The sequence below is a fragment of the Myotis davidii genome, unplaced genomic scaffold (genome assembly GCF_000327345.1).
Source record: "Myotis davidii unplaced genomic scaffold, ASM32734v1 scaffold749, whole genome shotgun sequence".
NCBI classification, from domain to species: domain Eukaryota; kingdom Metazoa; phylum Chordata; class Mammalia; order Chiroptera; family Vespertilionidae; genus Myotis; species Myotis davidii.
Genome location: NW_006300030.1, coordinates 1,431,365 through 1,443,676, shown reverse-complemented (window position 1 = coordinate 1,443,676; position 12,312 = coordinate 1,431,365). Strand labels below are relative to the sequence as shown.

General features: G+C 43.4%; 1 protein-coding gene across 1 annotated transcript in view; it reads left to right on the top strand.

Moving 5' to 3' along the window:
- Positions 1 to 12,312, top strand: part of BEND7 (BEN domain containing 7) — an 81,377-nt gene that overhangs the window by 14,642 nt on the left and 54,423 nt on the right. The window contains exon 3 of the mRNA XM_006776181.2: positions 9,247 to 9,546. Within this exon, the coding sequence (XP_006776244.1) occupies positions 9,247 to 9,546 (300 nt within the window). The remainder of the gene's footprint in view (positions 1 to 9,246; positions 9,547 to 12,312) is intronic.

The window sequence follows — 12,312 nt, the reverse complement described above, 5'->3', positions numbered from 1 at the left end:
CTGCAGCTGGTCACACCCCCTTTAGGGTCAGGGTCCCCACTGGGGTGCCTGGCCAGCCTGGATGACAGGCTGATGGCTATTTGCAGCTGGTCACACATCCTTCAGGGTGGGGGTCCCCACTGAGGTGCCTGGCCAGTCTCAGTGAGGGGATGATGGCTGTTTGCAGCTGGTCACACACCTTTCAGGGTGGGGGTCCTCACTGGGGTGCCTAGCCAGTCTGGGTGAGGGGCTGAGGGCCATTTTCAGGCTGGCAGGCGACTGAAGCTCCCAACTTCTTCTTTTTTTCTTCTTTTTTTTTTATTCTGGGCCAGCTTTAGCTTTGGGCTTGGCTCCAGCTCTTAGGCCTCCGCTGCTGAAAGTAGGTTTCTGGCCTTTGCTTACAATGTTGCAATACTGCTGGCTGAAGTCCCGGCGGTATTTGCTATTAGTTGCTTAGAGTTGCAGCTCAGAGGCCTGCAGCGGCAGGTGGGGGAAGTTGGAGTCCTCCGTCACTGAAGCAAGCAAGCCTTATGTTAGTTTCAAGCTGCCTGGCTGCCGGCCACCATCTTGGCTGGCAGTTAATTTGCATATCGCCCTGATTAGCCAATGGGAAGGGTAGCGGTCGTACGCTAATTACCATGTTTCTCTTTTATTAGGTAGGATAAAATAAAAGTTAGTTGTCCATGATATAAGAACATTTGGAGGAGGGACAGTAGATACACTGAATTGGTTGGGTAGTTCTAGATGTGTCATGCCATTCATTCTCTTATGAAAAACCTTCATTGATATCCTGTTATTTTCAAGATAAAGTAAAATCATCATCAAAGTCCTTCTGTCTTTGACTTTGCCCATTCAATGCCTTTACTTCGACAAAGCTTATTCACCATCACCCTCTTTGTTTTCCTCTGCCCTCAGGCTTTGTTCAGTGTCACACCCTTTTTCCAAAACCGCCCATGGAAATGCTGACCATCTTTTATTGACTAACTCAAATCTTACCGACTTCCTGAAGCAGGCTGTCTTCCTCGCAGTTTAAATGCTCTCTTCCTCTCTGGTTTCTGAAACACTTGTAATTTATGCAATGCCCAAGGAAGTTATTATATATCCTCTTGTTTTGCCCGATCCATTATGGGAACAGGCAGGTGTATTCCTAGAAAGTGTAGCTGGGGGACATTTAAAAGCCTGACTTTAAAGCAGCAGCCCTTTGCTTTCTATGACAGTCCAGCCCACCCTTCCATTGGCCAGTGCGTCTTAACCGGCAGGTGTGTAACTGGTGCCCTGTGTTGTTTCATGGGCTACGGGAATCTGCACATCTTGGTGCTTAGCGAGCAGAGTATAATGTTTGCATTAATTTTTAAAGATAAAACAAAGACATCAAAGAAGATTGTTCTTTATTCACCTCACAGGACGTTGCCCCCAAACTTCTCATGGATGTTTATTTTTCTTTGTAAGTGTTCTTTGAGGAGCACATTTGAGAAGCAGCTTGACAGCCCATTTCAATCACTGGTTCTTGATTCATTTCCAGGTATTCCTCTGCTCCTTTGGCTCTTTATACAGGTCTCAAAGTTTTTTAGCCCCTTTTGCTTTGAAGACCTATTTTCCAACTAGGATCCATTCCCTCTTGTACCTGTCCTGGCCTGGCTTCACCTTCTCGGCCTGCTTAAAGAGCTCCAGCCTCCCGCCCTGACAGCAGCAGCCCATACTGGGTAAGCCTGCCCATGTGTTTGAAGAGAGACATTGTATTCTTAGAATTACTTGTGCATTCATTTGTCTTCCATGTTAGACTGCAAACCCCTGAAGGGGAGAGCCTGTGTTTCTTTTCTTTTTTGTCACAGTATCTTATATTTAGTAGTAGTACAATGAATATTTTTTGAATGGATGAATGAATTGAATATTACCTAAATAGATTTGAAAGGAATTTGGTTGTCCTTTAAATGCCATGTATACATTGACCCACTTAATTATTCTCTAGCTATAACTTTCAGTTTAACGGTGCTCTCAAACCTGTGGCAATGAATTTGCAGTCTAGATGCTCCTAATCATAGTATTTGATCCAACCAACTAAATGATTCCTTAGCCACTTTTTTGCCTCTTTCATTCTCAGTGACATTTAGACTATGTTGTACAGCATACTTGGAATTCTTGAATGTATTGCAGGCATTGATTCAGGAATATGTGTTCTAGCATGTTCTCTTCAGCAGAACGGTACTCCTCTTCATTTATTGGGATTCTGTTTAACATTGCATTGGGAAAAAAAGGTCTCATTTAGAAACCATTGCCCTGTTCTACAAACTAATGCTTTTCAGACCACTTTTGCTGAGTTGGAATCCCAGTCTTGTCTCATAAGTAGGGCTGTTGTCCGTAAGGGCGGCCAGGTGGGTTCTTGATAGCATCTGTGTGTCAATATGGGTTTGGAGTCAGAGTGCCAACTCCAGGTCCTCTCATAGCCCTGAGTCTTCAAATTCCTTTGCTTGTGGACACATTGGCTGAGATTTCTGGCGAAGGCTGCCGCACAGGCATGAAGACCCTGTCTCCTTTCTCCTGCTCCTCCTCTTGCTATCATGTGACGGGCTGTAGTTCGGTTTCTACCCCATGGCTCCATGTCAGCTTCTAGTATTTGAGAGGAGATATTTGAACCATTTAATACAAATCCTGATTATCTTAATATTTCTCGCTGATACACTCAACTATTTATGCTTATTTTAGCATGTCAAGACCTGAAAAATGTAAGGAGTTTTAAAGCATTCTTTTTTTTTTTAAAGTAGATTCACAGGGTGTGCAATCATCACCACTATCTGTTTCCAAAACGTTTTCCTCATCCCAATCAGAAAAGCATTCTTATTGTCACTTCTGCACATCTTCTCAGGTGCTTCCACTTGGTTTCTAGTATTTGTGAACTGGAAGGGTCCAGCTCTTTAAGACCTTATGTTGCCCAGCCTCCTGCCTGGAAGCCACAGTTTCAATCAATTTTTTCCTTGTTGGTACAGAACAGCGTCCTACCCATAATAACCCATAGTGTGCTTGAAGATAATTAAGTCATTCAGTAGCTATTTATTTCTCAGTGAAACAACTTATTTCCTTTAATCTTTCCTTGTTCCTTTAATCTTTTTGTTGACTTTTACATTATCTCCTTAAGATTCTCAGCAGCCTCTTTAAAATAATACAGAACCAGACAAGATACTATAATAAAGTTGACCAATACTGAATATAGTGGAGGAATTGTCCCTTGGATTTTTAAGATTCTGCCAGTCCTTCTGTTGAAGTGGGTTACCGAGTGTAAGTGTGGCGCCTCTGAGTGAAGGATTGGGTGTCGGGTCAGGAAAGCAAGGAGTTGGAGATGATCTGGACTGACTACTGCGATTGCTGCTTGTCACAGAGATAGGAAGTCAGGAGAGGGAGGTTGACTCACTTTGCCAGCCTTGAAACAAATGAGGTCACAGCTTTTTAAATATTGAAACGGGGTATTGAGCTCTCCTCATGTTGGATTAATAAGAAATCTGTATCTCCATATAAGATGTCTTTTCACCCCCTGAATAGTTAGTGACCCAGGGCCTCTCAGTTCAGAAACTAGCTACTACTGGTAGTAGTAGTAGTAGTAGTAGTAGTAGCAATTACTACTGATAATAGTTTTAGAGTGTTACTTCATCAGCAGCTGTAGGTACCACACAACTGTGTTTCTAATTGCCTGCTCATTACTTAAAGTTTCCTTGTCAAAACTAGACTCATTCTATCCTGCTTTCCTACAGTCTTTTTTCCTAATTTTCTGACTGGTATTAGTATCCATCAGTCACCCCAGTTAGAAATGTTGGAGTTATCTTTAGTAGATTCTTACTCTTTACCACCCCAACCCCCAGCCCAGTGTCCAGTTAATCACCAGGTCTGCGTGATGAAATTTATTAAGTGTCTCTCTCTCCAGTCCCACCCCCAGCATCCTGGTACAGACCTCATCTCACTCATGTAACCTTTAACAATAATGTTCTAACTGGTTTTCTCTCCTACACCACTTCACCATAGTTTTGCCAGAATTGTTCATCTAAAGCAGAGGTCCTCAAACTTTTTAAAAAGGGGGCCAGTTCACTGTCCCTCAGACATTCCACACATGCGCACTGCGGGCCCGGGACGAGTCAGCTGCTAAGCAGGACAGGCAGCAGCGGCAAAAACACCCGGCGGACCGGATTATCAGCGGGCTGCATGTGGCCCGCGGGCTGTAGTTTGAGGACCCCTGATCTAAAGGATATATCTGATTATTTACTATCCTTATATTAAAAGAGATAATGAATTTAAAATTACTCAGAGTAATAGCCCAGTGTCTCCAGTGTAAAATCACTCTTCCTTCGGCTGGCAGGTAAGGCCCTTAATGAGATGACCTTCCTATATGTTTCAACTTCATCACCTGCCACTGCCCCTTAAGAATCTTAAATTTCAGTGCACAGAACTTCAGGAAGAAGAGCTGGAGATGGTACAGCTCTGTGGCATCGACGTCAACAAGTCCGAGCTTCCTCCTGGGGTGGGAAGAATGACATTTTGGGAAGCCACCCTTCCCAGCCCCAAGGGAATAGGAGGTGAATAGCTTTCATGCAGGGCCTGCCGGGAAAGAAGGCTCCTCAGGGCAGGTCTGTCAGCTCTAGCAAGAAAGCAGAGTCATCTGCAAATAGTCCGGCATTTTGCTCACTAGAGTTCTGGGGCCACAGTTAAAAGAGGTAGGGATCAGCGGGCTGGAAAAATCAGGCCCCTTTCTCAAGATGAATATAAATGGATTTAGGTAAAAGATGTTGAGAAATGTGGGTGCCTTTTAATTTGTACCAGATGATCTTTATATCTCTGGGGCCTAGGAGCTGTTTAATAATTGTTTGTTGGACAGTTTATTTCTGCTACTTTTTTACTCCATTCTATGAAGATACTGTTTGTTTATAACCTTAGTATTACATTGAATTCTACTGGATTCATTTCAGTTCTGGTCAGCCATTTCTTTTATTCACTTAAGAAAGGTTTACTGCCCTAACCGGTTTGGCTCAGTGGATAGAGCGTTGGCCTGCAGACTGAAAGGTCCCAGGTTCGATTCCGGTCAAGGGCACGTACCTTGGTTGCAGGCACATCCCCAGTAGGGGGTGTGCAGGAGGCAGCTGATCGATGTTTTTTTCTCATCAATGTTTCTAAGTCTCTATCCCTCTCCCTTCCTCTCTGTAAAAAATCAATAAAATATATTTTTTAAAAAAAGAAAGGTTTACTGATGAATACCTACTATGCGTCAACACTTGTTCATTTATAAGGCAGAGATATGATGGCTGTTCTTCGTGAGCCTTCTAAGAAGACATACATAGATGGACATATGATCTTTACATTCAACCGCTCACTTTTTGTATGTTGCCATCTTTTTCTTTTATAATCCCAGACCATGAATAATCAATCATGTTCTGTGTGGTATATCTTTCTCTCCTGGCCAAGTGAAGGGAGATCCTATATGATGACTTCTCTGTTACAAGACTCCATGTATTTAACCCTTTGAGTGCCAACCAATATCCTAGGAACTATGCTAAAATTGCCAAGGCATTTTTGCTGATTTTACAGCAGTTTAGGAAAAAAATTATGAATCGCAAGTAAATGAAGTCACATATTCAAAAACTTAAGGAAACCTTTACTACATTTGTTTTCATCTTTGACATATATTGTTTGCTGATTGTATTATAAAATACTAGTAGAAACAAATTTTGAACAAAACATATAATGTTAAAATAGAGAGACACCCTTCTCCAATATCTTCTACAAAATCATCATCTTCACAGCAAAAATTGACATATTTAGCGATATCATCATCACTAATAAAAGCAGACTTAGAGCTGGACGCCATTTCGAAGCTTTAGGGCTACAAAATCTGAGTAAACTTCATAAAATCGCAGTACCTGTAAAAATTAGGCAGATAAATGCCAGTGGTCAATTTTAGAACTACAAACATTCGGCATCATAAGTAATCTGCACTTAAGTGCCATTTGTCAATAAAGAGTGAACTACTAGCATCCAATAGTGACACTGCAGGAGGAGCACGATAGCACTCCCGGCACTCTTGGCTAAAGACAGGAGGAGTGCGATCACGCTCCCCGACACTCGAGGGGTTAATAAATTCTTTGTGTGAAGGAAAGTGATCTGGTAGAGTCTTGAACTTTAGGGAAGGGTAGAGTTCAGCCTGCAATCTTTTTTTTATGTATATTTTATTGATTTTTTACAGAGAGGAAGGGAGAAGAATAGAGAGTTAGAAAAATCTATGAGAGAGAAACACCAATCAGCTGCCTCCTGCACACCCCCTACCGGGGATGTGCCCCCAACCAACGTACATGCCCCTGACCAGAATCGAACCTGGGACCCTTGAGTCCGCAGGCTGACGCTCTATCTACTGAGCCAAACCAGCTAGGGCTGCAATCTTGTTTAGATCTTGTCCGAGGAGCACAGTTACTAAACTCTCAACAGGATTTCAGTTAAGGTTGTTTCACCTAGAAAGAGAGCCACATAGCATGGATCCAGTTTAGTAAGATTTCTTTTTGTTTGTTTTTCTAGAAAGATTCCGCCTCTTAGAGTTGAGTGTAAGCAAAGACATAGCGAGGTTTGGAAAGAAATCAGGAAAGTGAATAGATTTCTGTATGGAATCGCACTTCTTTGGATAGCCCATGGCCCCTAACAGTTTCCTCTCCCTGGCATTTATCCCTGGACGATATATTGGCTAATTTGAACTGGAAAGACAGTAGAGGGCGGCTAATGCTTCAAATATCAATCTCTTACATACCTTGCTCCATTTTTTAAAAATCAAAGAACTTGGGCTCCCTCAATTGAAAAGCAAACACACAACTTGGGCTCTAGTATTACCGACCAGACCTGCCCAGGCCCCACCCCAGCATCTGGGGGCTGAGCTTCTGCGGGCTCACTCACCTGTGGTCAGTTTATGTGGGTGGACTCAGCTTTTTAGGTCATCCCTACCTACAACCTTCAGGTCTCCTTTCTGACCCTTGTTCTTTCTGTCCCAAATATGCAAGGAGACACTGCCAGAGCCCATGTGTACTCAGGCTCCAGGACCTGTCCCCACAGGTGGTATTTTCAGGGTTGCTCCCTGCTTCTTTGGCTACAGGTAGGACAATTCAGTTACCCCCGAGATCATTCATACACATCCAGTTGTCCTGTAGGGACATCCAGCCTATCTCCTCTAAGAAACTGTCCCCCAGTAAGCCCTTCTTACACCTTCCCCACAGTCTCTTCACTTTCGTCTCATTGGCATCTGCATTTTTCTAGTTTCTGCCCTTTAAAAGGTCCTCGCAGTCAGATAGACAGTGGTTCTCTGCAGAGTGAAGTCCATTGGGGGGCCGTGGCCGCGTCTGTCCTTCACAGCACTCTCTTCCTCCGTGGTGCCCCAGGTCCCGATTTGTTGTTTGGTTTTTGTTTTTACTTTGGAAGAAATGTTTTTAAACGTTACAGGGGCAGCCCACAACCAGAATCTCCCTTTCCACTTTTCCATTCTTTCTTTTCTTTTTTAAAAAATATATTTTATTGATTTATTACAGAGAGGAAGGGAGAGGGATAGAGAGCTAGAAACATCGATGAGAGAGAAACATCGATCAGCTGCCTCCTGCACACCCCCTACTGGGGATGTGCCCGCAACCAAGGTACATGCCCTTGACCAGAATCGAACCTGGGACCTTTCAGTCCGCAGGCCGATGCTATGTCCTCTGAGCCAAACCAGTGAGGGCCACTTTTCCCTTCTTTCCTCCACTCAACCTGCATCAGGAATCTGGTCTTCCACAGAGTATGCAAAACTCACATTGTATTTCAGTCTTGTGATTTTCAGAGGTATAACTTCTGGAACTAGGAGACTAAGGTCCTGACAAAGCAGATGTGCTCTTAAGAAGTTCCATATTCCTCCGGACTCCCCCTCCCCCTCCGGCAGTGCTTTATCATAGCATTCGGTCTCCAGAGCAGAGGTGGAACCTGTGAGAAGACAGTATCCCTTGTGCTGCGATGTGCAGGGCTTCTGTGGAGAAGCAAGCTGGCACTGACTCAGCCAGGGAGAGAGTGGCCTTGCCGTGCAGCTCTTGCCAGGGAACCACCAGGCAGTGCCAGCGAAGACCAGTGTGCTGCAGCCTTTGGTAGGTGCACAATGCCCCTGATCTAGAAGATCGAGGACAAGACCCCTGCAGGAAAGAAGCTTCTTCTTGCCCAAACCATGCTGCTAGCTAGCCAGGAAAGTATGTGTTTGGGTGCTGGAACTAACGACCACATTCGCCTGTAGATTTATCTTCCAGAATTCCTCCGGGAGCTCCTCCAGACACACCCTGTTCTAGACATCATGAAGAGGTTGTAAATTCTGCTGGCTGCGTCATTTAAATCGTGCTTGGTCATTCTCATAAAATTTGGAATATGATTTATTGTTTCTATACTGTGATCTTTATAGGTGTTTGATACAAAAATGGCTCTATTACAAATTAAAATATTTCTCCTCTCAAGCATATGGCAGCACATAATAATACTGTAAGTTTGGAAATCTATGTAATGTCTGTGTTCACCCATGTTAGACATTAAAGGTAGAATTTATATACTTACTGCCATTTTGAAAAAGGAAGATACTTATTTCCAAACAGTACATAAAAGTTTCCTTAAACCCCTGGACATCACTGGGCTGAGTCCCAGGTCTAGAGGCATCTCCCTGTGAGCTGGGCTGAGAAAGACAAAGCCTCCTCCTGTGCCTCGATGTCTCTCTGCTCCTGCACTGTCACCTCTGAGGGTGATGTCTCCACCAACCGTGTCCTACTGGCACTGCTGCCCAAAAAGCTCTGCATCTCAACCAGTGCCACACATTCTCCCTGGTGTCTGCACCAAACTGCTGCCAGATTAGTGGATGGCTGCAGCAGCTCCAAGCAGGGGATTTCAGGCTTGTACCCCATCCTCCCATCTTCTGCCTCAGCTGCTTTCTTATGATGCTGTCACCCAGAAAACACTCCCAAGAAGGAATTTAAAGTGTGCCCCAGATGAAACGCACTCAAGAAATCTTTTACCATAAGAAAATTTGTCCAGAAAGAGATTAAACTGAGACGCACCGGGAATATAATCGGTTTCTTCAGGCCATAGCCAATTTCCTTGCCTTTAATTTTTCTGGATTACTTAGTATCTAGAAGCTTTATCTGGAAGCAGGAATCGTTGCCGTTTCCAGAGAAGGGGTGGTGGCATTTTTGATAGTGCACCATTTTTTCTTTTGCTAATTTACAGTGCTCTCTTTTGCCCTGTTCCCATTAGGAGGTGAAAGCATGGAAATTAAAAAGCAAATTACAGGAATGAGAAGATTACTGAATGACAGCACTGGGAGGATCTATCAGCGTGTTGGCAAGGAAGGAGAGAAGTTGAAAGAAGAACCCCAGGATTTGGACTCCGTCTGGCCTCAGCGTTTGAACTCCTCTGCTGAGGCCCCACAGAGCCTCCACCCTTCTCCTCGGGGTGCTTGGAGTGACTTCCCCGCCCAGAGTCAGTTCTCAGGGCAGTCTGGCCCGCACTCGAGAACCTTCCAGAGGCAGCCCCCCACTGCTGGGAGCTCCAATGGTAGGTATTGCTGTTAGACATTCAGAATGTCCTTATGGGGGGTTGTCTGAATGTTGTTTTATTCCTAAATGTTCCCTTAAGGTTTTCAATAGGTTCTTGGCAACTGCACCTTTTAAGCATAAGAAATGAAATCAATTTTACCGTAGACTAATGTAAACAAGAGTTAACTTCCTACGACCTATTTCTTATCACAAAAGCACCACCAAACTTGTAAATAAAGACCCTAATTTTAAACATTGAAGTAAATGTGAGCTATTCCGGAAATGCATTTAAGAAAGATGATTAAAAACAAGTAAGAGGATTCTTTGCCAACCCCCTGACTACAGTTCAGGGTCACCGGTGGCCAGAGCCCTTCCCGGCAGCTCGGGGCACAAAGCAAGGATTAAGGATACCGTTAATCCTAGGGCCTCACACAGCCCACTCTCACTCAGACTAGGACAATGTAGACACGCCAGTGAACTTCAGGTACACATCTTTGACATGTGGGTGGAAACAAGTTCCTGGAGAAACCCATGCAGATACCGGGAGAATATGCCAACTCCACACAGATAGTGGCCCAGACCTGGAATCGATTTCTTTCTCATCAACATTATAAGAAAACTAGAGGCCTGGTGCACAAAATTCATGCACTCAGGGTGGGGGCTCTATGCCGGCAGTCAGACATCTTTAGTGCTGCTGCAGAGGTGGGAGAGGCTCCCACCACCACTGCTGCGCTCACCAGCCGTGAGCTAGGCTTCTGGCTGACCGGCGCTCTCCCTATGGGAGTGCACTGACCACCAGGGGGTGGCTCCTGTGTTGAGCGTCTGCTCCCTGGTGGTCAGTGCACATCATAATGACCAGTCGTTCCGCTGTTTGGTCAGTTTGCATATTAGCCTTTTATTATATAGATGGTCTTTGGTTGATTAGCTCCCACTCACCCACCCACCCACAATCAGGGCCGGGGAGGGACACGGGATCTTGGCCAACCAGGGAGGGACCACATGAGGGTTCCAGGGCATGTCTGGCCCGTCTTGCTCAGTCCCAATTGGCTGGACCCCAGCAGCAATCTAATCTATCGGTTGGAGCATCTTACCCCCAGGTGGTGAGTGTACCTCATAGCAACTGGTCAACCTGTCAACTGTCTGCCCCCTAGCGGTCAGTGTACATCATAGTGAGCGGTTGAGTGGCCTTAGCATATCATTAGCATATTACGCTTTGATTGGTTGAATGGATGACCGGACGACTGGACACTTAGCATATTAGGCTTTGTTATATAGGATGACATTCTTTGATGACCTGCTGTACATTAAGCCCTCCCTAAATCAGCTGCCTTAGCTCAGTTATTTCAAAAGACAGGGAAGACATAGTGGAAAAGTTGCAGACCATAGAATTGAGAAGCAGGGAAGACTGGGGGTTCTGTAGTAGAAGTGGTGATTTCTTAGTAGAGATTTTAGCCCATCGTTGATGGATCAATATTGTCACAAAAGACTGAACATTAGGGCAGAAAGAGCCCCCTTTTGTCATTAAAAGAAGCTTCCTGGTCATATGGTGTACTACTCATATATCCTCTTGCTGACATTGTTGCTTTTCTTCAGAGAAATCATAGCTAAAGGGAGGACTAATAACATAGCACCCTAGTACCTTCATTTTAACTTCACATTCCAACTACTGAACCAAATGATTCATAGTTCATAACTTGTTTCATTAGAGTTGAAATGTAGCCCTTTAAAGTAACATTTTCTTAATTTAAATATCTAATTGTTTAGAAAAAATCAGTGGGAGTGTTTCAAAGCTTAAGGGAAAAATGGATGATTTTTTTCAGTCATGTTCATTTCTATCCATTGATATTGGATGTAACTTGTTCTGTAAATCATGTATAGATGTGCTGTTCTCCAGTTCACACAAAGAAAACAAGGAAAAGTAATGCATTTTTCCTTTCCTTGAAAGTAAAGGATTTTTTTTATCTATTATCTTCAAGATTAAGAGAACTGTTTTGATTGTTGTTTTTTAAATACAATTCCCAGTAACCAGTTCAGATGCATGAAAAGCCATCCTGAGACACTGCTGATGAGATAGCAGGGGACCCCACAAGATGTACCGGTGTCTTCTGTTTCCCTCAATATTACATAAGTCAGTGTCAGATTCACAGGCTGGCATGCTTCCAGGTTGGAGAGAGATGACTCTTGAAAGACTCCTCCATAAAAATAAAAAGGCAGTTCTCTTTCAAATTAGAAAATGATTTATAACACACTGAAAAGAGTTGGTTTGTCCTCTAAAAAGGATAAAGACAGTACTTAAAATAGTGACTAGGCATATTCTACAAGGACCTCCTGATTCTTCAGCCACGGAAGAAACGAGAAGAGAAATAAGATGCCCTCAGGTGTGAATAGAGTTAGTACATCTCACATCAGTACATTTTGGGCTCACAGAGTTTGGTTTCCAGTATACAATAAGGAAGTGCATTTACTTTGGAAAATATTATGTTAAAAGCTACAAACAGAAATTCCCTCATATTCATTTGAAAATAGAGCTTTTATGTTTATTTTCATATTATTATATATAACTGTGACTGGTATGTCATTAAAATTATTTGCAATTTTAAGGTGTTATAACATCTCAGTTTGCTACAACTTTGAATGTAAATAATTGTGCTATTCCAAACATTAAGTTATCTTTAGGTATTTCATGGTTTTGCTGTAGTGAATTTTTCTTTTGTATCCACATGTAATAGGATTTAAATTACATACAGTGTATAATAAAAGATATAACTGACCAAAACCTACCTTA